The 22,174-nt window shown below is 48.9% G+C and overlaps 13 protein-coding genes across 13 annotated transcripts; 7 read left to right on the forward strand and 6 right to left on the reverse strand.

Annotated features, from left to right (window-relative positions):
- Window positions 1–3: 3 nt before the first annotated feature.
- BT62DRAFT_980220 (Aldo/keto reductase) lies at window positions 4–1,722 on the forward strand (the record flags this gene model as incomplete). Its single annotated transcript, XM_043189493.1, has 14 exons — window positions 4–146; window positions 205–241; window positions 297–386; window positions 443–541; window positions 594–660; window positions 708–745; window positions 794–869; window positions 917–931; window positions 983–1,083; window positions 1,136–1,236; window positions 1,283–1,333; window positions 1,396–1,469; window positions 1,512–1,580; window positions 1,637–1,722. The coding sequence occupies 14 exons, from the start codon at window positions 4–6 to the stop codon at window positions 1,720–1,722; spliced, it is 1,047 nt and encodes a 348-aa protein (XP_043041287.1).
- A 619-nt stretch (window positions 1,723–2,341) lies between these two features.
- On the forward strand, window positions 2,342–4,290 carry BT62DRAFT_891313 (MFS general substrate transporter; the record flags this gene model as incomplete). Its single annotated transcript, XM_043183064.1, has 10 exons — window positions 2,342–2,774; window positions 2,831–2,936; window positions 2,988–3,063; window positions 3,111–3,182; window positions 3,233–3,282; window positions 3,334–3,434; window positions 3,483–3,525; window positions 3,576–3,734; window positions 3,794–4,177; window positions 4,227–4,290. 10 exons carry the CDS (start codon window positions 2,342–2,344, stop codon window positions 4,288–4,290), a joined length of 1,488 nt encoding a protein of 495 aa, XP_043041288.1.
- A 953-nt stretch (window positions 4,291–5,243) lies between these two features.
- Window positions 5,244–5,761, reverse strand: BT62DRAFT_919002 (uncharacterized protein; the record flags this gene model as incomplete). The annotated part of the gene is made up of 2 exons (XM_043184115.1): window positions 5,244–5,398; window positions 5,458–5,761. 2 exons carry the CDS (start codon window positions 5,759–5,761, stop codon window positions 5,244–5,246), a joined length of 459 nt encoding a protein of 152 aa, XP_043041289.1.
- Window positions 5,762–7,587: 1,826 nt separating this feature from the next.
- Window positions 7,588–8,611, reverse strand: BT62DRAFT_792671 (uncharacterized protein). The gene is made up of 2 exons (XM_043182308.1): window positions 8,456–8,611; window positions 7,588–8,402 (listed from the first exon to the last, which is right to left on the reverse strand). Exon 2 carries the CDS (start codon window positions 8,350–8,352, stop codon window positions 7,750–7,752), a length of 603 nt encoding a protein of 200 aa, XP_043041290.1. The 5' UTR covers window positions 8,353–8,402; window positions 8,456–8,611; the 3' UTR covers window positions 7,588–7,749.
- BT62DRAFT_793084 (uncharacterized protein) lies at window positions 8,533–9,574 on the reverse strand. The gene has a single exon (XM_043182310.1). The coding sequence runs from the start codon at window positions 9,331–9,333 to the stop codon at window positions 8,713–8,715; it is 621 nt and encodes a 206-aa protein (XP_043041291.1). The 5' UTR covers window positions 9,334–9,574; the 3' UTR covers window positions 8,533–8,712.
- Window positions 9,575–9,672: 98 nt separating this feature from the next.
- BT62DRAFT_891663 (uncharacterized protein) lies at window positions 9,673–12,365 on the reverse strand (the record flags this gene model as incomplete). Its single annotated transcript, XM_043183079.1, has 3 exons — window positions 9,673–9,765; window positions 9,822–11,504; window positions 11,553–12,365. 3 exons carry the CDS (start codon window positions 12,363–12,365, stop codon window positions 9,673–9,675), a joined length of 2,589 nt encoding a protein of 862 aa, XP_043041292.1.
- Window positions 12,366–12,470: 105 nt separating this feature from the next.
- Window positions 12,471–14,285, reverse strand: BT62DRAFT_966885 (Dus-domain-containing protein). Its single transcript, XM_043188840.1, has 7 exons — window positions 14,059–14,285; window positions 13,976–14,005; window positions 13,668–13,929; window positions 13,449–13,609; window positions 12,938–13,399; window positions 12,767–12,887; window positions 12,471–12,719 (listed from the first exon to the last, which is right to left on the reverse strand). Exons 1-7 carry the CDS (start codon window positions 14,188–14,190, stop codon window positions 12,562–12,564), a joined length of 1,326 nt encoding a protein of 441 aa, XP_043041293.1. The 5' UTR covers window positions 14,191–14,285; the 3' UTR covers window positions 12,471–12,561.
- Window positions 14,286–14,361: 76 nt separating this feature from the next.
- Window positions 14,362–14,905, forward strand: BT62DRAFT_793142 (uncharacterized protein). The gene has a single exon (XM_043182311.1). It carries the CDS (start codon window positions 14,443–14,445, stop codon window positions 14,788–14,790), a length of 348 nt encoding a protein of 115 aa, XP_043041294.1. The 5' UTR covers window positions 14,362–14,442; the 3' UTR covers window positions 14,791–14,905.
- Window positions 14,844–15,830, forward strand: BT62DRAFT_1075133 (uncharacterized protein). The gene is made up of 3 exons (XM_043179088.1): window positions 14,844–15,346; window positions 15,403–15,519; window positions 15,575–15,830. Exons 1-3 carry the CDS (start codon window positions 15,020–15,022, stop codon window positions 15,719–15,721), a joined length of 591 nt encoding a protein of 196 aa, XP_043041295.1. The 5' UTR covers window positions 14,844–15,019; the 3' UTR covers window positions 15,722–15,830.
- A 227-nt stretch (window positions 15,831–16,057) lies between these two features.
- Window positions 16,058–17,032, forward strand: BT62DRAFT_919004 (uncharacterized protein; the record flags this gene model as incomplete). Its single annotated transcript, XM_043184116.1, has 6 exons — window positions 16,058–16,150; window positions 16,496–16,610; window positions 16,634–16,644; window positions 16,673–16,717; window positions 16,792–16,805; window positions 16,855–17,032. 6 exons carry the CDS (start codon window positions 16,058–16,060, stop codon window positions 17,030–17,032), a joined length of 456 nt encoding a protein of 151 aa, XP_043041296.1.
- A 218-nt stretch (window positions 17,033–17,250) lies between these two features.
- On the forward strand, window positions 17,251–18,440 carry BT62DRAFT_1061512 (uncharacterized protein; the record flags this gene model as incomplete). The annotated part of the gene is made up of 1 exon (XM_043178621.1): window positions 17,251–18,440. A coding segment is annotated over one exon (1,190 nt), but the record flags the coding sequence as incomplete, so codon positions are not given.
- A 396-nt stretch (window positions 18,441–18,836) lies between these two features.
- Window positions 18,837–19,272, forward strand: BT62DRAFT_919006 (uncharacterized protein; the record flags this gene model as incomplete). Its single annotated transcript, XM_043184117.1, has 3 exons — window positions 18,837–18,970; window positions 19,019–19,092; window positions 19,145–19,272. 3 exons carry the CDS (start codon window positions 18,837–18,839, stop codon window positions 19,270–19,272), a joined length of 336 nt encoding a protein of 111 aa, XP_043041298.1.
- A 94-nt stretch (window positions 19,273–19,366) lies between these two features.
- Window positions 19,367–22,116, reverse strand: BT62DRAFT_966890 (alpha/beta-hydrolase). The gene is made up of 12 exons (XM_043188841.1): window positions 21,735–22,116; window positions 21,580–21,683; window positions 21,403–21,520; window positions 21,059–21,340; window positions 20,943–20,996; window positions 20,833–20,894; window positions 20,698–20,780; window positions 20,484–20,646; window positions 20,031–20,416; window positions 19,967–19,974; window positions 19,816–19,897; window positions 19,367–19,746 (listed from the first exon to the last, which is right to left on the reverse strand). Exons 1-12 carry the CDS (start codon window positions 21,980–21,982, stop codon window positions 19,504–19,506), a joined length of 1,833 nt encoding a protein of 610 aa, XP_043041299.1. The 5' UTR covers window positions 21,983–22,116; the 3' UTR covers window positions 19,367–19,503.
- Between the last annotated feature and the right edge of the window lie 58 nt (window positions 22,117–22,174).

Genomic DNA, 22,174 nt, shown 5'->3' on the forward strand with positions numbered 1-22,174 from the left:
TCTATGATCCTCACGCCAGCAGTCCGTCTGGGGAACTCGGGCTTGAAAGTCTCCAGGATCATCCTGGGTTGTATGTCCTATGGGAGCACGCAATGGCAACCATGGGTCCTGACGAAGGAGCAAGGGATCGAGCATATCAAGGCTGCGTATGTGTGCCTTTACACTCTTGCTTCCCTTCCAGTCCTCAGCTTGCCTTTATCATAGATACGACGCAGGCATCAACACATTCGACACGGCCGATGTAGATAGAACTTTACTTCCTTTCCTTCAGTCGGCTTATCACTCTTCTTCCATAGACGTACTCCAATGGTCTATCTGAGATTATTCTTGGCGAAGCGATCAAGACCCACAACATTCCCCGAGAGAACATTGTGGTATTAACCAAGGTGGGGCACCCCCTCCTTCAACTCCGAGGATAGGCACTAATTTTATTTACTCACAGGTATATGGTGTCGTTGGAGACAGTCCAGATGTCAGTCTCTTCGGTGATCCTAGGGCTGATTCAGAGGGATACGTTAATCGACATGGACTGAGTCGCAAGGTGGGATAGTCAAAGTGTAAGATGCGGACCGACTGATGAATCGTTGGCTCAGCACATTTTTGACGCGGTGAAAGGAAGCTTGAAACGTCTTCAGGTCGATTACATCGATGTGTTACAATGTACGCTACCACGCCTCGAAGGTAAAAACTGATTTAAGATATCACAGGTCATCGATTCGACTACCAGACACCCATCGCCGAGACGGTCCGTGTCCCTCCATTCGTCGCATAGGCCGGGTTGACAAGAGTGTAGATGCAAGCTCTCCATGATGTTGTCAAGGCCGGTTATGTTCGTTATATCGGGATGTCTTCTTGCCATGCATACCAATGTGGGTTCAATGAGGTGTCTCGATTCGATATCTGAAGCAAAATCTAGTTCACGCGATGCAAAGTGAGATCACGGCACCTAAAGCGGATACGCGAAACTCAATACGATAACTAGACTATGCTATCCACCAAAACCTCACGCCATTCATCTCCATGCAAAATCACTACAACCTTCTCTATCGTGAAGAAGAGAGGGAGATGTTTCCAACACTCAAGGTATGCTCCCACCTGTTGATAGGTGGTGGTTCTTTGCTGACGACGATGCAAGATGTTTGGCGTAGGCTCGATGCCGTGGTCACCCCTCGCGAGGGGAAAACTGACGAGACCAATGTCTGAACAGAAAGCTACCCGGCGTGGAGAGGTGGATAAGTGAGTTATATCTATCCCACGCGTTCTTATGCTGATGAGATCATAGAGTCTTGAGCAGATACGCCGGATCTGAGTCGATGGATGCAATCGTCGCCAGGCGCGTACTTTAAACAGCTGACGCGGTCCATATTTTAACTACTGATGATGACTTCTTGCTAGGGTTGAGGCTCTCGCCAAAAAGAAGAACATCACGATGGCGCAGCTTTCAATTGCTTGGTTACTCAGCAAAGAGGGTGAGAGTTTGTCATAGTGGTGCTTACGAAACCTGACCTGAGGTTACCGCGAAGGTGTGACGGCACCGGTCGTAGGCACAACATCTGTAGAGAATCTGACACAGTTGATCGGTACGCTGCTAGCTCCTCTGAAAGTTGAATTGTTTACTAAGTCAGTCGCCGTTTAGCTGCGGTACACATCATACTTACTGAAGAGGAGAAGAAATTTTTAGAAGAGCCATATCGGCCTTTACCCGTTGTTGGTCACTCGTGAAAATCCACTTGTGAACTGGTGTACCTACTGTGCACGGGACTGAAATAGACAGGACAATAACATGGGGTATCACTAACTGTCAACTCAGCTCAACCGTTGTCTTCCGCCAACCAGAAAGAGGTGACACCTTGCCGCAGGCCCTATTCAGATGAGTTCGATCAATTGCGCTGCTTAGTATTCACGGGCCTCTGTGGGATCGGTGTTTTCTACTTGACAAGGACTTCTCCCCCCAACAAGTCACGGAAAGAATCGGCATTATCGCTTATGAACCCGGTTCTTCCCGCCGTCCCATCTGTGCGGTGCCAAATTTTTGAAAGCTTCTGACGCCTTTGAAAGTTTTCTTGGGAAAAAAAAGAGGTCATTTCTGATAATAACTGAAATTGGGAACTTACACTGAAGATACATGATCGACATCGACAATCAATATGCAAGCGGAGCTGGCGGTCCGCGCAGCGCGGTCAATAGCGATTTCCAATTTTCCGATCTCGTGGGCTTTCTCTCCAACTATTATCCGCGTGCTGACTGAGGTTGCCGCTGATACGATGTCTTCCTCTTTTTCGAGTCATAAGTCCCATCTACCCTTGCCCCTACATTCTTCCCTTATCCACGTAGCATTACGATGTCGGGGCTGTCGACTGCTTCACTAACTGTCGAGAACGAGACCTCTTCCGTCCCAATTATCACCGAAAAGAAAGCGGACAATGCTCAGACCCCGGATCTCCAGTTCGAGGTGCGCCTCGACGAAACGGACAACCCGCAGTCCATGTCGACCTTCAGGAAATGGGTCATTATCGTCATCATCAGCTGCGCATCTCTCTGTGTGACGTGCGCGTCCTCCGTTGCATCCTTCGCAGAACAAGGAGTTGCGAAGGATTTTCATGTCTCGCATACTGTAACCATACTCTCAATCAGTTTATTCGTTGAAGGGCTTGGTCTAGGTCCTCTACTTGTGGGGCCCTTATCGGAAGTCTACGGCCGCTCGATCGTTTACCGTGTCTCTTACGCTTTTTTCTTTGTGTTTTCATGGCCCATAGCGTTCGCACCCAATATTGGTATGTCTTGTTTCTCTTCGTAAGCACGCTGAATTAAATTTTATAATGCAACGCAGAGGTCTACTTGATATTCCGATTCGTCACTGGGTTTTGTGGTTCCGCCTTTTTGAGCGTCGCTGGAGGCAGCGTGAGTGACTTGTTCGATAATGCTACCGTTGCAAAGTGAGATCTTCTTGATAGTGGTCGTTTTATTTTCGGCTAACTGGGTGTTAGTCCAATGGCATTCTACACGATTTCACCATTCGTTGGTCCAGTATTTGGACCTCTGATCAGCGGGTTTATCAATCAAGTCGGCTTTTTCTACCTTCCATCTTCTGAAGCTGATATTTCGTGAAGAACACTCACTGGCGATGGACCTTTCGTGTTCTGCTAATTTGGATTTTTGTCCAATGTGTTGCACTGTTCTTGGTGCGTCTGTCTCGATCTATTTTTTTTTTGGCCATCTGACCACTTAACAGCTGGTGCCCGAAACATACGTTCCGGTCATCCTCAAGAAAAAAGCTGCACGGTGCGTGGAATCCTTTTTCTTGGCTGACATATCCATTGAATTGGGCGTAAGACTACGGAAATCTACAGGAAACCAGCAATTGTGGGCACCGCTAGACAAACGAAACACAAACCTCACTCGGGCTATCATCATGAGTTGTTACACCCCCTTCCGTACGGCATTTTCAGCTTTCTCTGGCTTAGTCTAATGATGGTCTACAGAGTTGATTTGGTATGACCGAATGGCCCTTCTTCTTAACACATGGTATGCTTTTTTGAAATTGGAAAGATACCTTCTTATCAACATGTTCGCAGGACCTCCCTCATCCTCGGAATCCTCTACCTCAGTTTCCAAGCCTTTCCCATTATCTTCGAGGAACATCACGGGTTCAGCATGCAACAAACCGGGATGACATACCTTGGCATTGGTTTGGGTATGATCAGCGCGATGCTCACGCAGCCGTATTGGAACCGGTAAGCAAATTCATCCTTGTAAATGCGCATGCCTTATGACTTCATTCCATTATATTCAGAGTCGTCACCCGCGCTGCAGAAAAGAATAATGGGAAGACCCCTCCGGAAGCTCGGTTGTATATGGGCCAAGTGGGCGGTATTCTCGTTCCAGTCGGACTGTACTGGCTTGCCTTCACAACATATTCATCGGTGCACTGGATTGTTCCTATCATCGCATCCATACCGTTTGGAGCTGGGATATATTTCGTCTTCACCGCCGTTTTCACATACTTGGTGACGGCATATAGGCCCATCGCCGCGAGTGCGATGGCGAGCAATAGTGCGATGCGGTCGACTTTTGCGGCTGCATTCCCGCTATTTGCTGGGGCGATGTACCACAAACTCGGTACGGTGGGTGCCACAGCGCTGTTAGCCGGCATCATGACACTCTGTGTACCGCTACCGTGAGCTGTCTTCTTGTCGGTGTTCAACGGTAGTCTCACGTTCCAGCAGATTCGTATTTTTGAAAATTGGGGCCAGATTAAGGGCGACATCGAGGTTTGCGAGCAAGGACTGATGTCTAGCTTATCTTCTTGTTGAGCGTCAAGTAGACCACCAGGTCCAGGTTAAGCGGCGAGATGCAGAGGTTGCAAATTAGAGATATTCTAGCGCATATCATTGACATAATTCATTTATAACGAGGCACTAGAGCTAACCTTGGTTTATTCTGGTGGCGGCGCTGTCTAGTACCTTAGTCTAGTTAGCTTGCAGGAATTAGCAATTACATTGCCCCTGACATAGTCCTACTTCGTCTGCACCAGAACCGGGCTCTTCCGTGCGTTAATCCCTGTAGTGGAAACGTTCATTCATAGTGGAGCGGATAAATTATCGGTCCTTGATCGCAGCCAGACGAAAAGTGTTTCCAGTTTGAGTTCCGCTGTTGCTGGGAGCTACCTAGTTTCAGTTTTGCTTGCAGCAAGTTACAGCTTACAAGTGTAAGTAAGTAGTTGGTGTTGGGTACAGAACAGGGTGAGGGTCAACAAGCGGTGGCCCTCGATCCGTGGATAGTATACTGGGTCTCAATGACTGGTACAGGTTCCTGCCCATGGGAGGTTGTTGTTTGAATTTTGGTTCGTCCTCTTGGGTATGATCGACTTCTTGCTGATAGTTGATTGAATTGCGCTACTAGTAGGTTTTTGTCCGAGAGGTAGCCGACAGCGACCGTAGCGTATCGGCTGTATATGTGGACGTAATTCGGGTTCGAATCCCTTCGTATGAAATGATAAAGCAGTCTAGGTGTTTTTTTTTTGTTGAAGGGATTGAAGGTTGGAGGTGTGGCTGCCAAACTGGGGAATGAATCGACCTTGGCTTGATACGCTGCGTTGTTCTCGTTAGTAGCAACTTGGAATAGCGTATAGGATGTCTACTGGTAGTGTTCTGTGGGGTACAGACCTGGCTGATAGACACAAGAGAGATTGCTGGGGTCATCGAGGTGAGATGTTACACTGTGGGAAGATTGGCATTCAGTAGTTATAGCATTCGGTTCTTCTTCTGCCTTTCCATGTACTGATCTCTTTCTGCAGACAGGGGTGCAGTGTCTTCCTTACTGTCTTGTGTTGTCATGCAGTCAATGTCATTCTTTTTGTCCTTCTTTTCTGGGGCCCGGGCGACGGTTACAACATCAGCTTCAGGCAAAATGTCGTTATCTTCTTCGGTAGTCAATAAAACCTGTGCAACCTCCAACCTCCACCGCAGCTGTCATCGTCGACTGCTGAACATTCTTCTTCTGGAGTGCCGATTTTATCCGGGATGGGGGACACAGAATTGGCAGTACTGGAAGGCATGAGTCCTGAGGTAGGCAGTGGAACAGATGGATGGGTCTCCAAGGGGGGGAGGGGGACATTATATGACATCTGGAGGGTAGGGTGCTTGTACTGGTACATCATTGTCAATGCCAGAGCAGTTTGTATGCTGAATGATACCATGACTTGAATGGCTGCTGCTTGGGCCAAGGCAAACTTTTCAAGGGCTAAGTGCATGTTGTCCATGGAGAAAGACTCGGCCTCTGACTGCGGGGATTGATGGACAGAAGTCACCGGCTTTTCATTTTGGCTGTAACGAAACGACAGCGAGTTGGGGCATCATAGCCAGTGTTGGAAATCCTTGGTGATGCGCAGGGTAGACTCCAGGCTGGTAAGGCCAGAAGGTATGAACTTATTATTCTACAGCTCCTACAGAGCTTGTATTTATACTCTCCAGACTTATATCTAGAATCTACTACAACTTTCTCTTTCTCTCGGGCTTACTCATCAACTCTCGGCATGATGCCGGATTGTCCTTTCTAGAACTTTCCAGCAAAATCCCAACAGCCAGAATCGGAGTCTGTGTCATAGGCTAGAGAATGAAGTGCCCATCGACCAGCTTCTAGGACGGTTATGATGGTGGGCGGTGCATTGTGGTCCCAGGTGACATCTACGCAGATGCGATTTTCGATATGCTCCCTGGTGTGTCAGTCAAATCCCTTTCAGAGTCCATGTCATTCTTCATGGTCCGAAATGATGCCTTTCTCTCGCAAGGCTTTCACAATGGGTATGAACTGGCAGTAGTAGCACTCGGGATCGTCTTGGCTTGTTGTTCCTGGTCACCTCCATTGTCTCGTCAGGTTCTGTGAAGACTTGTGCTTTCAGGATGCAAAGTAGAAGCCATCAGTAAGGTCCTTCTTGAACACTGCTCAATTACAGTCGCTAATATCTTCATCATATCCATCTGATGTCCTCCACAGGTGCTTAGCTTCGGAATCTGCATAGCGTATGATGGCGTGGACACGTTTTTCGTCTGTTAGATTGTGAAACGCAGCTAAAATTTAGGACTTGGTGAAGAAGTCATCGAGCTCATCCGGTTTAAGGGAGAACCGGGGAGTATCCTCTGCTTGAGTTGCGAGCAATGGGCATAGAATAAAAGCCAGAAGACATAGTGGCAGGATAAACAGAAGTGGTGAGGGCAGCAAGGATAACCGGTTCGAAATGGACTCAAGGAGTGGGGTGAGTCCTCTAGAGTGTCAGGTCGCTGAAACAGTCCAGCATGGGTGGCATGCAGAAGGCAATCTGGATCGCCTAGCGCCTGTAGAGGGCCCTAGCCGTCGAGTCAGGGTCTGACAGGCAGATGGTTGTTCAGATCGCGGTGGGCTCCAGATGTAGGTAGGTAGACAGCATTGGGTGCAGAACAGAGGTGAGATTACGAGCGGAGGGTAAGTAAGGTGATTGTCTGATGCCCCTGCGTAGTAGACTGTGGCTACTTATATACTACTATATAGGTGGCATATAATAGTAAGGTACAAGACAATAGGAACAATATGAAAGACAAGACCATATTGCTAAGTGGCACAAAATCCCCTACACAAGTTACATGAAAGCTGCGACACTCCCTCGGAGCTTAGCATGGTACTGACGTTGGTCTCCGTTTAGGTTCTCGTACGGATCCACTTATGTACCTTTGCGTGTTCGTTTATTTCCAAGGAGATTTCGTAGTAAATAACTCGCTAGCCTCCATGTGATATATCGTATTTGTAACCCTCTTTTGGCTACTCACTTTGTTCCAGTCCAGCTTCGTGCTTCTACTGGTCAAAAATACTTGAATGGGATTTTCGATTTTTAAAAAAATTGTATCTGCAAGTTACATAACTATTCTCGCCCTGTGAACTCATAACAAGCATCAACGGTAAATGATTGGCTCGCTTGTGTTTGGGTTCTGTCACAAAACATGTAATATTACTATAGTCTGGGCATCTGGCACCCACTTCAAAATATACAGACCAAGTCTAGCAACAAAATGGTACTGCAAGTAGTCCTATGACTTCTGCATACTTTTACCACTCTTACTGTTGGAAATCCTCGGTGATGCACAGGGTAGACTCCAGGCTGGTAAGGCCAGAAGGTATGAACTCCTTATTCTACAGCTCCTACAGAGCTTGTATTTATACTCTCCAGACTTATATCTAGAATTTACTACAACTTTCTCTTTCTCTCGAGCTTACTCATCAACTCTCGGCATGATGCCGGATTGCCCTTTCTAGAACTTTCCAGCAAAACCCCAACACTTGCCATAGCAAAATGTGAAACCCACGCCCTCTCAGACTATTCACTCGCTCTATGGTTGACCTTTCCAACTCAAGGCCTTTGCGACGACCCAGCACAATCCTTCCTAGGACGCCCCCGTACGCAACTGTTTTCACAACACGCGATTCGATCATGTCGATGATACATCCTTCAGATGCATCATAACTCCACACCAACTCCACGTGCTCGAGCTTTGGCAGCACACTGCACTCCATAAGATATCGACTAAATGCATCCGTGATGCAATGCGTGTAAGAAGCCGGTTCATGAATGACCAACGATACCAAAGTCGGGGTAGCTCTGAGAATGTTCATCATGGACTCGCGCGGGATAGGCACCTGCTTCAGTACGAGGTGCTGAAGCTCACACTGTGAACGTTGAAGTAGAAGTATCAGGGAATTGATTGGGAATGGTCGTGCATTTTCCGCATCAGGGATCGAAATATTGAGAGATGTCAGGGAGGGAAACCTGAAGCCCTCGAGAAAGGAAGAAACAAGGCGCGGAAGCGATTGTAACGTCAGCATCGAGGCGCGAAGGGTCGTCGTGGACCCAAAGCAGGTTTCAAATTCGCATTCTGGAGAGACAATGAGATGGTCGAGCGTCTTTGAGTCTCGTAAATCCTCGTACAGATCGCAGTCAAAGAAATCTCGCAGAACCACGGTCTTGAGCTGCCCCCAAGGGACAGCGCACTGTCTTGGGCTGATACCAGCAGGGCTATGAGACACCGACTTGGGCGTGCGCCGAAAGCCTTGAAAGCGCTTCTTGTTACCTCAAAAGGCTTCCTCCACGACATCCACGGAGAGATTCTCCAATAGAGGGAGCCTACCGGCCACACCCTTAAAATACGTCAGACTCGAAGGTGTGACCCTGATATCCGCGCTACGTCACCTCCGAGAGTGCTCTGCAAGCATCTCCACTGTGCACTCGAACTCAAGGTCGCCGTCGCATCCTAACAAGTCCACTTTCACATCGAGCGGTTCGTGTTTTGATAGATGCAGGAACCACCAGACGGTCTCAAAGGACCGCCAAGGTGTCCACATCTCACTCTGCTTGACATGTAGAACGTCGACACAAATGCTCGTCCAGAGCAATGGCAAAGAGTGTGCGATATCTCGCCAGTGGTGGCAAACTAAGCTGATACGCAGGACCGTTAACCATCGATGAAGGTCCGTGCACGCTTCTGCGAAGATTTTGATCCAGACTTCAGTAGGAAGGTCAGGAGTCGAATAACACACTGATGCGCTTGGGATAACAATAGGTGGCGAGAATTCATAAGGTCTACATGACAAGATAACGGATGGTTCTTCGTCAAGAGACGGAATTGGCTGCCACACGGATCCGGTATCGTCGAAGGCGAAGCTTGTTGGTATTTGACCTTGAGCGAGTAGAGCATTGAGGGTTTGGAGAGGGCGACCTTGAGGGAGTACTGTGATCGGTAAATGTTGGGAATACGAGGTGAAGGACTCTTTGCATGACGCGCAGCGCGACGAGAGGCTATGACACATTCTAAGGTGAAGGACTCAGTATAGGGTTTACGGAGGAGAGACATTAACATACTTGGACTAGCTATGGTTTGGAGGGGGGAAGCTAAAGTTTGAGAAAAGGTTATGAGATGTTCAATGTGCATGCGGTCCTGTGGAAGGTCGAAAGACAACCGAGCATTAATAAGGTGCCATCAACGTCACGGGTCACCTGCGCCACTCCCGCAGGCTTCAAAAGATGAGGATGAACATGTGTGGAACCTTGGAGGGTAAAGTGTGTATTAATATTCCTAATATCGTTCCAAATGAAAAATGTGCGATGGAGAATAATTTTAGCCCAAGAGAAATCTAAATGGAGCGCATCTACTGCTTGAAAGCATTCCAAGCCTCATTGAGGGTGCCAAACACTCCATTGGCAATCATCCTCTGCTCCAAAGTCGAGTTATTCGGATTGAGCTACAAGGAAATGTTCATCAACGACAGGGTGGCATTACAATTAACGCGGCTCAAACCTTATCAGGATGCAATTTCGCAATGGCCTTCGTATACCTGATCTTGACCTGCGCAGGCGTGACTAGTTCTGCAATACTGGTCTTCTGCAGACCAAGCTCAGGCCAAAGCACCGAATCCAAACTCGAAATCAATGCACGGATGTTCGTCTCCTTGCCCCCCTTCCACGCCAACAATTTACTGTCAACCACGTCCTTCAACTCATACTTGGCGTTGTCCTCAGCCTCTGACGCATCATTGGCTTTCTTCAAATTCGAGAGCGCCTGCGAAGGCGGGGTAGGCCCACGTCTAGGAGGAGGTCGGGCAGTGGCAGGTCTGGGTTTAGCGGCTCTCGGTGGGGGCACTCCAGATGTCTCTTGCCTCTCAGCAGCGACCATCTTTCGACACCGTCCGGCCCCTCGTACACCTTCCCCTCTCATGTTAGACGCGGCCCAGTTGGCCCCGGCGACCTTCTCCCAGTCCTTGCGAGCATCGTCCCATTTTTCTCGCCCTTCTAACGCCTCGGCTCGTCGTCTCCATGCTTTCACTAGGCCATCACCAAGGTCCACGCCGGCGCCCTCTTCAGAGGTCTTCACTCGTACTTGCTCGTCTCGCCAGGTGTTCTCACCTACCAACTCCATGACGATGCCGGCGTCTCCAGCAGCGCCGTTGTAGTCGCCTGTTTTTAGGCGAACCAAAGCTCGGTTGTTGTGTAATAGCACCAGGAGCAGGTGACCGGATGGTAGGCATTCTATAGCTCTCGTGTAAGCAGATTCGGCTTCACCATATTGACCAAGTTTGAATTTCTCAGCTCCGAGGTTTTTATGAGACTGGGAAGTGGAGATTGAGGAAGGGGATGCGACTATGAGGGGTTTCAGGGGCGGGGACGGTGTCGGTACACGTGCAGGCTGGGCATTTTGAATCGGAGGAGCAGCCTTGGGTTTACCTCGTCGGAAGGGGGACACATATGCGACTGGTGCTTCGTCCGTTGAAAAGAGATCAACAGCATTTAGTTGAGGTCTAGGCTGTGAGACTGATGATTGGCTCGATACTGGCGATGGACTCTTCGTTTTCCGATTGCTGCTCTCATCCGGAAAACGGCTTGCACTGCCATTCTGCGATGGCCTATCATCATCGACCTTCATCCCATCGTCACTTTGCATCCATTTAGGCCGACCATGGGTATTGCTTGTCCGATTACCTGAGCGACTGTCACCCGCGTTATCCGCCCCAATTCGCTCGGCGTAAGCTTTCTGTACTCGTTCCCGACCTTCTTTCCAAGCGGCATTTGCTTTACTGAGGAAACTCAAACCCAACTCGCTTGCTTGAGCCAAAAGCTTGTCTGCCTGTTCTTGAATATTGCTTTCTGCGTGAGATGCTGATGGGGAAGATGCAGATCGCTCGCGCTCTCTATGTCGCGTACTGGATTGGTTTGGATTGTTACTACTGTCTCTTCCCGAGAGAGGTGGTCGTCGGGGAGGTACCGGAGGTGTTGGCCTTGAACTACTACCGGCGCCGTTGTTGAGAAGAGTTTCTAGAGCCGCTTCAACATCCAGCCCAGAATCTGTTGAAGCGAGAGCTATCCTGGCCTGTTGTATAGAAAACCCCATTTCTACAAGTTGCCCAAGAATATGGGGAGGAGGAGAGACGGTTCGTGTGACAGATGCACGAGAGGATTGCGGTGCGGGTACTGAGCTTTGGTTATTCTTAAGAGGCCATTAGCATTAGTAGCATAACGATGATATAGGACGTACCGATGGTGAAGGGCGCCGTGGGACGGCGTCAACGGGTCTCCCAAGTTCACCCAGGATGTCGTCATCGTGCACCTTGCCCTGCTCATGAAAATCCAACAATCCATCCTCGCGGTCTCCAAAATCAAAATCGTCGCTGGGAGAGTCTGTCATTCGTCTCAACGGTTCTTCATTCGAAAGCTCATCCAGATCCCACATATTCTGGGCACGCGTCGCTGGCTTTGGAGATGCTTTTTGCGACTGTCTCGCAGATGACCCAAAATCACCGAGTCCCCAATCATCGTCATCGACAGCAGTGACGGGCGCAGCAAGTTTTGAGGCGCCGGGAATCGGTGTGCCAAATCCCCAGTCATTATCGCTCAACGGCGACTGCGACGTCGACACCACGGCTGGAGAAGATCTCTGGCCCAAACTATCCAGTCCATCCCATGCCGAAGACGCTTGCACAGGAGGAGTCCATTGCGACTGTTGCAACTTTTCCATCCTCTCTCGTTCCGCTTTCGCAGCCCGCTCTGCTATCGTCATCTGTGAGGTAGGTTTGGAAGCCAGCGTTCCCGACAACAGACCGCTAAATGCATCTCCCGATGGAGATGAGCTCGCAGGAGGCTGTACTGAAGATGAGACGGTCCTGGAAGATGGTGTCATTGAGCGGGATCCAGGTGCTGACGAGCCTGCAGACGAAAGTAGAGAGAAGACATCAATTTGGGCTCGTCGTACGCCTTGGCTGGAGGTAGAGGAGTACGATCCTAACTTCTGAGGTGCAGGCTTCGTCGAGGGTACCGTCGAACTCCATAAATCTGCAAAGGAGTCCGACATGGTACGGATTAGCCGATAGCTTGGGGGGAAAAAGAATGAAGAACGATCGAGATAATGGTAGGCAGAAACGAAGATACACGATCGCCGTAGGGCATTGGGTCACATATCGGTCACATCACGAATAAATTTATCAGTACTATAATCTAAGATACGACTCGGCAATAATATGAATCACGAAGAAACCAGGTGGGAAAAACTACAGAGAAACGAGCTTGACTGCGACAGGGAGCGCCTCGACCGACTGTGTATCCAATTTAAGCCTTTTACTCTCGTCCTCAGTATTTCCTTCTGTCTCAGGCCGCTGACGCTTTGCAGGAATACCCTCCAACGATTTGGCAACGTTTTTGGTGACCACTGAGATGAAGGTTAGCATAGATGCAACAGAAAAAGTGCACAAGTACCTTCTCGCAGTGGCCGGAAATATGGCTGAGCTAACCAGTGCGGAAGAACACGTAATCCGGTAGATTCGTCAAGCTTGACCAGCGCACCTGAATCTTTACCTGATGCTTCTTTCGCGTTCGCCTGTACACACAAATCAGATTGAGGACCACGAAAAACGCGATGCACTGAACCTCCATCCGCTCCTTCAGCTCCAGGCAAACGTCGATGTAGGGCTGTAACCCGCCGTTCCGCCAATCTTGATCCTTTTTTACGAGTGTTCTCCCTAGCTTCTCCCTAAGATCTTTGTCGTGCGACAGACCGGGGCGTAGAATTTTAAACAGGTGTCCTTTAATGGCACTTATCGACGTGTGTGTCTTCAGTGACTGAACAATAGACAGATACTCCAGGGCTAAATCGACATGAAGAACATGCTGCTCCAGTAGTTTGTCATTCGTGAGCTCCTCTACTTCGATAGGAACGTTCGCAAAAAGAGCCGGATTGTAGAGTTGTCCTTCAGCACTCATAACTCCGTCGGCGCCTGTGGCCTTTAAACACTTTGCAATGTCGGAAGGATATAGTATATTCCCGTTAGCAAATACGGGAACGGAGACGGCGTCCTTGACCGCGCGAATTTTGTCCCAGTCCGCAAGACCCTGATGCGGAAATTAGCGACACGAAACGGAAATACATGAATACACAGACAGATAGGTGCCCTCGCTGTTCTCGTATTCGCCCATGGCATGTCAAAATCTGAGCACCGGCGCGCTCTAGCATTTTGGCGTACTCAACGGTTTTCTCCACCGTTGGAAACACTCTGAACTTGGCCGTCACAGGAATGGAAAGATTCGTGTGCAAGACATTGACTGAACGCCGCGTCATCAGCATCATTGAACGACAGAAACTTGATTAATGAAGACGAACTCAGTTTATAGATCAAGTCCCAATCATCCTGCAAAAACGCACCATACTTCCCCTTCTTCGCAATATCTTGTGGGCATCCCAGATTGATGTCGACGGCATCACAGTGAGCCTCTACTGCTTTGGCAGATATTAGGAGCTTCTCCGGATCGTTCGCACAGAATTGGACGATGAGAGGCCGGTCAGTCGTCGGATCTCCTTCTTCGCCAGATTCCATATCGAAATTCTTATTCCAAGTGCTCCTATGAGTATCATCGGCAAACATCTGTTCAAATATGAAAAGTGAATAATTTAAGTGATCGATTACCTACCTTCGCGTTAATCATTGGCGTATAGACAAGCTGTGGTGCTACTCTTTTAATAAAAAGGACGATTTAATAGTAGCATGAAGTACCTGAGCACCATACCGTCGAGATAATACTCTCCATGCGAGCTCACTTTGGTCCACCATCGGAGCAACGATGTACTTCGGACTGCCCAAAACGTTCCGATAGAACTCATATCCTCCAATTTTTCCAGTCGTCATTCTTGGCTGGAACAATAAGAGATACCGCGCATTTATTTTAGCCCGCAGGGCTCGAAAAAGCCGTACCAATGGAATGGTGATGGCGGTAGGGGGAATATGTATTTGCGCTTGTTTATTTTCTTACGCGTTAGATATCGGGAAATCCCGTAAGCGAGTTACACTTTCTGAGGATTCACATCCGCAAATCAAATCAAAAACGTCGAAGTGTCGCCACGCATTGTCTTGCTTTGAATGTCCCTTTTTTTTTGATCCATGGTTCCAAATTTTGTACGTGAAGAGCATTTTTCTGTAATCGGGGACTGGTTTAGCTTCGACGGCGGTCAAATTGGAGCTCTGTTTTACGCGTCATCTGGTTGTCTTGTCCGCGCAAAGACGCCCTCAACGGATAAGTCTTTTCTGAATTGTCCTCTGAAAGGCTGCGCCCATGTTTCGTTGCCAGGTACTCTAGGATCGTACTCGAAAGAAATGGACTCTGGAAGAAGCCTTTGTGGTGACTATCTATTAAGGGACTACCGCGTCAAATTGTCACGCTGTTCGAGCTTACAGTGTTTCTACCACAGGTGGCACAGTATCGATGGATACCGTTCGACCTCGTTCTGAATGTCGAAAGAACTGAAAGATTGGACACCGACACCTTGTGTAATCTCAATGGACGCGACGTTTCTCTCTTTGGCTTTGTCTAATGGCATTGTTCGAAGGGCTAACAAAGCCAACAAAGACTATGCACGACTAGATATAAAGATGGAAATGGCATCCCCAGGTTCTATAACGCCTTCTGCTAAGCTCTCCTCACTACCTGTCTCTAAAGTTCTCGTGCGTCTCCATCCCAATGTTCACCAATCCCCTCCACCCTACTATCCTTAATTCCAACCGGTCTGTATTCTCTGCTCTGGGACCTGCAATCATCGGGACATCTGACTCTTCCTTGCCTCGAAACTGGAAATGCCTGCCGCAAGTCCCAATCTCTCAGTGCGAGGCTCTCGTATGCCGTCATCCCCAATCCCCTATCATATTCGAGATGCGTGGCGTTAAGCAAAAGGGAATTTCAGTGCAAGACTTGATTACCAGAGGTCCCGCCGAAATACCGCGGATGCTTGTTGGAGGAAACGCTATATACCTCCGAGGTGGCATGAAACAGATGTATATCCGTTTTCAGGCATGCCATTCACCCTAGTATCTATGATATAGCCATGGCTGACGGTACAAGTATAGTGGCTCGGATATGAGCACCTCAATTTTTTTACCGAGATCAAGGTCGATCCCAGTCAGGGTATACCCCTCGCTGTTCTTGCTCAAGAATTGGGTAGAAAAATCAACAGCTTTTATTCTGTATGCCACTATTCATCGTTACCAAATACCCTCCTCTCTGAGTCACTCCTTTCAGGTGGCCCAGTACTCGTTTTGCTCCAATGAACAATGGCGCATGGGCGCTCGCAACATCCGTCTCGAACAGTTAATCCTCCTTTCGATGTGGAACACGCACGAGAACTGGTGGCAGGCAGAAATCGCCATAGCCTTTCCCGGTTACTGATATCAACTCTCAGCCATTGGACCTTTTCGCTTCTCGCATATTTTATTCTTCGGCATCTAGACACCATATACACCGGTGGCATACACTGTATCATTTGCATCTGTCCTCCCGGCATCATCATGTATCAAAAAAAGTACTTCTCTTAATTTCTAGCATATCTTCTAATAATACACTGGTCATCACTGGAATAGAACTGATTCTTGAAGAGTCGCTTTGGCGCGTCCGAATTATGAAATAGCCCCTATGCACGAAATGATGTCCCTTTAACACGTGCTACACCGCCATGACAACCGTTCACGACTCACGAACGCAAGTTGGCATTGCACCACGACCATCATGCCTGATGATGAGCTCTCTGAAATTGACGGAATTAAGCCAAACATCGTCATGACTGATGGCGAAGAAAAAAGAGGTGAAGTCACAGACAAGGTGAGTCTCCTGTTTTCTCATTAAACTCAGTAGTTAAAAAGATCATTGCTCTCTGCAGTGCATCCATCTATAAGATAAAGCGGACCTGGGATCATTACTATTGGTGAGGCGTTCACTCCAAACTTGTACGAAGCAAGCTAACTGGCGTTCATCAGAACGGAATGAAACACGTTGGGTGCCACTCCACGAGCAAGAGAGGAAGCGCCCTCTTCACGGACCATCTAACAGAATCTAATAAGTTGATCATGGACGAGAGATTACGAGCAGTTTTACCCTAAATAGTGCATGGATACTGTGCTCGTAGTTGAATCTCTGCGCCGACGGTTTCGCGAAATCTCCCTGTAGATGCACCATGATTACATGGGACATTCTTCAATGAACCTATCTTCGAGTCACTCTAGAACCGGGGAGACCTACGATCAACCTATGTTTCCACAACAACATTCTTTGCCATTTCACGGTGAGCTTTGCTGCTGTTCATAGACCCTTACTTCGTGCGTTCCGTGTGCTAAAACTATGTAGGGTACCGTCCTGGCGATCGTCTGCTCTCCCGCTGACATATTAAAGGTTTGTATTCTTGTCGATTCACGCAACCGGCCCTGATAGGTCACATTGTTAGAGTCGCATCATGAACGCATCAGGACCAGGATCAAATGTGAGCCTTTCGATCTTCTTGTTCTGGTTGATCTGATTTTCTGTGTTAGGTCTACTCTTGGTGTCATCAAGGCTTCCTTGAAGAACGAGGGTCCAGTGTTCATGTTCAAGGGCTGGTTGCCGGCTTGGACTTGTCTGCAACTGACGACGGTCCTCATCTTCTTAACATTGGAACAGTTGAAGGACGGGGTTAATTTCTCGAGAGGCAAGGGGTACACTTTCTTGTGAGGTTCGATAGAAGATGTGAAACGTGCTACTAATATTAGCGATGTATCCCAGAGTGGACATGAATCTTGTGAATCTTGATCAATCAAATGTCAAACTCAGATGTCTGGAGCGCACTTTACCACATGAAACTTTTGTCTCATAAGTAAATTAGGAAATAAAAGTCTCGGTCATGGTATTTATAAGGAGAGAGACCTCAAAGTCCCTGTCCTGAGCTTTGTCCATGACCACCATGAGTACCTCACAACCTACCCTACAACATGCAGTTTCGACAGCTAGATTACCGCTACAACTCATGGAACAAATAGTTGACGCTCTTTCCGATGATGTCGACGCTCTCACAGCTTGCGCATTGTCCTCTCGCCAACTCGCCTACCGCAGCCGCTATCAACTATTCCGCGCCGTACACTTCGATTTTATCCCATCTCTGTCATTCAATCACTGCGTAACTTTCTCGGAAAAGTGCCAAAATGCGGCGCCACTTGTAAGAAGCCTTACCTTGAGCGAAACTCCCTCCTGGTCCGTAGGCTTCTTCTCTACGTGGGTCACCTCTGAACCGCAGCTGCCTATCGTCCTTGGAATGATGAAGAACTTGATGTCTTTGCATCTTGTCGACGTGGAACTAGTCGGCATTAATATCATCTGGCCTGAAGTTGAGGAATTGGAAATGAAGCAGTGTTCTGTGACAAATCTTGGCACCTTTCTCGGCGGGTTCCACAAATTAAACAAACTAGCGCTATGCGACATAGACATTGTTGAAGAAACATCCTCATCGTCTGAGGTTTCTCTTGACCTTGAAGAATTGGTGATTACCCAAGCCACCAGCCGAACGAAGATGAATACCATCAAGTGCCTCCTCCCGCTCCTCCCCACGCCATCTCGTATTCGACGGCTTACCTACCCACTTTACTATCCGGAGCAGAAGATCCCACAATACGACGTGATTCCTCATACGCATCTGGATGAGTTATTTCTAATGGGAGCCAAGAATCCAAAGATACCCGTTCCGGATATCCAAAACGTTACCAAGCTTCGTTTGCTTGTGATGCCCCCCTGGCACGAGTATCCGGTGGATGCATGCAAAGAATGGGACGAGCTAACAGATTGGCTCATACACCTGCTACACAAAGCCCAAGGTGGATGCTTAAAGGAGCTCCAATTGGAGTATTACCTAGTTGGCATATCTGGGAGTCCGGACAAGTGGGCAGAGCTCAACAGAATTATATTGAAGATGGGATTGAGCAAGGTTGAGCTCGTGCTCAGCATGCCCCTGCAATGTTGGCTGACAGAAGAAGGAGAGGAATCCGATTGGCCGTTGTGGAAAGAGGAATTGATGACCAAATGTGTTACATGCTTTGAGCAAGTTAAAAGGCATGGGTTGTTGACAGTCTCCAGAGGATACCAAATTTAAGTTCATATGTTTGCTACTATCTAGACACCACTATTGTGTTTTGGACATTGAATCAGTATACAGGATACAAATAATACAACTTGTATTTTTCATTATGTGAATCAGAACATATATCAGTGATATGCTGAAAGGTTATGAATCACAGCTGCGGGTTTCTACCGCCTTTCATGATCTAGGATCGCAACAAGACTAAACCAGCAGCGAACAGTAGTCCTAGCCATCGTTGTATACGGTTCGACGAAAACACATCATCATTTGAAGGCGTCGAAGTTTGTGTTGCTGCAACCTGCGGAACTCCAAGTGAATTGATTGAAGCTGCGACGGGAAGGCCAGTGGGAGCTGATTCGGCTGTTCCTGTAAAACAAAATCAATCCTGCTGCCGCTGATGGGCAGTCAATGTCTGGATTATCGCACCACATAGATCACCGCCGGCAGAAGCCGCGTTTACAGCCTCGACAAGCTTGTCCGAAGCGTCGCTCGGTACCCGATCCGACAGGATGGCTGATGTTTGAAAATTTGAACGGCGTCAGGTCAGGATATTTTGACTCGCTCTTAAATTTTCTCTTAATTGTACTCAGAACTTTCTTCGATGGCAAGGACATGTACAGCCGTCCTGGGAATCCATTCACGCCTCCAAAGTGGTTCCTGGACAGTGCGTTGTTATGATTCGAGCCGCCTCGCGGCTATCTAAACGTATGTTTCAGAGTTTCCTGAGAATGTCACACTAGATGGAGCGGAGAACTGTTGGGAGGACGTGGGGAGTTTCAGTCTACGGTGTCAGTTGTCAAGACAATCAACTCTCCTCATTGGAAAGGAATTACCTTCCAGGTAGCATTTCATTGTCTCCGAAGTCTTAAGCGAGCTGTTCAGGCAATATGAAGGTCGTCGTTCTTCCACTCTTCTCAAGATCAAGGTATGGCTTTTTTCCCGTTTCACGGCAAGTACATTTGTCATTGAATTTGTAACCCTTTGGACTTTTATTCCAATACTACTTTAAGTATTCACGCTTATTTCGGATACTTTGAATTTAATGAATGATTTACCACTGATTTGGAACGACCCTTTACGACAATTTCGTTACGCCGTCCCCGCCTTCAAAAAGGGCCGCCTGAATCATTGTAACTGCCTTTACCAACTTGGCGTCTTCCGGACTCAAAGCCTTCATCTTCTCCCTCCAGAATCCCGGCTCGGGGAAGGTCGGATTATCGACGGCGCACCGCGTACCGTTCGCTGGTACGATGCCTTCAGACATGTACTGGCGCTGGAGCTTCATCGTACAAAGAGAGACCATGGATATAGATGTGTGCTAGAGGCATGGGAAAATGATCAGGTTCAGGTAGTGCAAAACTGGAATGAGGAACCCATGTCTTCTTACCCCCGGACCCTCTTGAATAACGAGAACGGACGAATTAGGCATCAGGGAGTTGATCAGTACTCCACTCGAAATGGGCGTCACGCTAAGGAACGATAATAGGTGAAACAGAACATCCGATGACTGACGGGGAGGGGAAGGGAGGGAGGCTTACGGATCGGCCTGATGGAGGGCATAAGCGTCACTGGTCACTCAACAAAGGGCAGGGGGGCACCCACCGTATTGCTAATAACAAGCATGGGTATATCCAGCGTCGCGTTCCACGGCCCGGTAAACCTCTCTGGTCCCTCCGCAGGCCAATACTGACACCCCCCATCAGGCTCACCCATACCGACGCTCATACCAAAATGAGGCGACACCTCGCGCAGGGTCCTCAGCCCCTCATCCGCCAGATCCTCCGCAGAGGGGACGTCCGCCACCGAGCCTGGCGGGGGCGAGTCCAGGCAGGTGACCGCCAGGCGCGCTGCGTCGTTCTCGTGGGAGATGCCCGAGGGGGGGACGATCCAGTCGTGCAGCTGCGTGCCGTTGCCCGCCATGGCTTCCGCGAAGGCTTTGGCGCTCGCCGGCCACATTCCGGGGCGCTCGAGATGGATGAGGAGAAGGCCTAGAGAGACAAACGGATCAGTCGGGTATTTGGGTATTTTGGGGGGACAAGAAAATCTAGCGCCTACCTCGTGCGGCGCCTGACGTCAGGTATCCGGGTCGGGATCGGGAGGAGCTGGGGGTAGCGAGGGGTTCCACGGCTAAGTGGTCGAAGAATTGCTCGAGTCTCTGTGCGAGGTGCTCCCACGGCTCGTCTTGGTATGCCGTTAGTGGGCACAGGGACGGCCCAGCCTAAGTGACGTGAGACGATGTGTTTCCCCCCAGAAAAACAGGCTCCCGTACCCGAGAGCAGTCCTCCAGATACATGCGATAAGTCTTCTCAGTGGAGGACAGCCATTTGAAGGGCCACTTGTGCGATGGTTCACCTGGAATTATTATGGCAGGAGATTTGAGAGTAAGGATGATCTGTCTACTCACTGGACCAATCAATGGGATTTACAATTCCGTCGATTACGGCGTAGCCGATACGGTGAGGAAGCCTGGTCGGTTTCAGCGAAATGGTGTCTGTGAGCGATGGTGCTACACACATATTCACAAGATAAGCGCCAAGTATTGAGCCGTACGAGCCGCCCCAGTAATTGCTAAGAGGGAGAGAAAGAGAGAGGTCAAAAAAAGATGGGGCCATGAGAACGAGGCGACGGACATCTTTGCTCCTTCACCGTCAAATACTTGACTCATAAAGTTCATATCTCTCACAACAGTAGCCGTGCCCATGTATCGTAGTTCATCTCCCATATGTGTGCCGCAGGACTCCGCCTGGCTCTTTTTCAGAGCCAAAAATTGCTTGTGCTGTTCAATGAGCTGATCGCGCAATAACGGAGAAGAGAGATTTGAGATGGATGAAACCGTGATTCCCTGCTCGATGACAGTGTTGGCTACAAAAAGCTGGGCCTCGAGGGCTGATGAGAAACATTTGGTCGCAGGGCTATTCACGCCGAAATGATCAGGCTCTGAAAAATTGTGCAGAGGTGAAAAAGAGAGACAGACGTTGACTGTCCTATTCCACGCGGGTCAAAGCCAATCAAATCCCACTGGTCGCCCAACAGCTCAGTGATATGTTCTCTTGCTCGAAGTAGGAGGTTCACTCCTGAACCACCCGGGCCCCCTTGACATATATCTTGAGCAACACTCATAACACAATAACGGACCCAGAACACGACGAACCGGGATTCAAAAACACAGATCCTTTTTTGTGCTTGGTCGCGTTTTGGCGCGCAATAGCTATTGTAGATGTACCGGCGCTTGGGTTGAAGTAATCCTTCGGAACGCTATGACCATCGTAACTAGGGGGGTTCCGTAGAGGGGGACAGTGCACTTACACAATAGAACCGCAGTCAATACCAGTGTATACACCGCCAGGACAAGGTCCCCAGAGAATCGCCCCGGGTTCGCCAGTAGCCTGCTTAGAAAATCGGAAAAGGGGAAGGCACGAAAAATGTTGGAGTCTGCTGAGATTATAGACGCCAAAAAGAGTTAGAATAAAGCCAGCGAGCAAGTACTTGGTGGGCCAGTGCGTTTGGTTCCGCCATCGAACGGCCCGAGTTGGTGTGCCTTCAAACTTGAACATTTCCACTGGCTCGATGAATGAACGTTACTGCGAAAAGCGCAGGAAGGGAAATAACCAGGGCCTTGGGAAAGCTACGCATTGGAACAGAGAGCATGTGGTTTACTCTGATCGGAGGATTTGGGAGCATCGGGGAGCGCGCGCAAGGTTATGCCGATCTCGGCCATCGGCTCCGCGGCCCTAGAATTCAAATCC

The sequence above is a fragment of the Guyanagaster necrorhizus genome, assembly GCF_019112545.1.
Source record: "Guyanagaster necrorhizus MCA 3950 unplaced genomic scaffold BT62scaffold_9, whole genome shotgun sequence".
Classification (NCBI taxonomy): Eukaryota; Fungi; Basidiomycota; class Agaricomycetes; order Agaricales; family Physalacriaceae; genus Guyanagaster; species Guyanagaster necrorhizus.

Coding starts and splice junctions, on each gene's coding strand:
- BT62DRAFT_792671 (XM_043182308.1), bottom strand. CDS start 8,352: ATGCTGACGTTACAATCGCTTCCGCGCCTTGTTTCTTCCTTTCTCGAG.
- BT62DRAFT_793084 (XM_043182310.1), bottom strand. CDS start 9,333: ATGTGTCATAGCCTCTCGTCGCGCTGCGCGTCATGCAAAGAGTCCTTC.
- BT62DRAFT_966885 (XM_043188840.1), bottom strand. CDS start 14,190: ATGACGACTGGAAAAATTGGAGGATATGAGTTCTATCGGAACGTTTTG. Junction 12,888..12,937: donor AGCTGAAGGAGCGGATGGAG/GTTCAGTGCATC, acceptor TTGTGTGTACAG/GCGAACGCGAAAGAAGCATC. Junction 12,720..12,766: donor TTTCCGGCCACTGCGAGAAG/GTACTTGTGCAC, acceptor CCTTCATCTCAG/TGGTCACCAAAAACGTTGCC.
- BT62DRAFT_793142 (XM_043182311.1), top strand. CDS start 14,443: ATGGTTCCAAATTTTGTACGTGAAGAGCATTTTTCTGTAATCGGGGAC.
- BT62DRAFT_1075133 (XM_043179088.1), top strand. CDS start 15,020: ATGTTCACCAATCCCCTCCACCCTACTATCCTTAATTCCAACCGGTCT. Junction 15,347..15,402: donor AGATGTATATCCGTTTTCAG/GCATGCCATTCA, acceptor GTACAAGTATAG/TGGCTCGGATATGAGCACCT. Junction 15,520..15,574: donor AAATCAACAGCTTTTATTCT/GTATGCCACTAT, acceptor CACTCCTTTCAG/GTGGCCCAGTACTCGTTTTG.
- BT62DRAFT_966890 (XM_043188841.1), bottom strand. CDS start 21,982: ATGTTCAAGTTTGAAGGCACACCAACTCGGGCCGTTCGATGGCGGAAC. Junction 20,417..20,483: donor GACGTCAGGCGCCGCACGAG/GTAGGCGCTAGA, acceptor TTGTCTCTCTAG/GCCTTCTCCTCATCCATCTC. Junction 19,747..19,815: donor TTATTCAAGAGGGTCCGGGG/GTAAGAAGACAT, acceptor CCATGCCTCTAG/CACACATCTATATCCATGGT.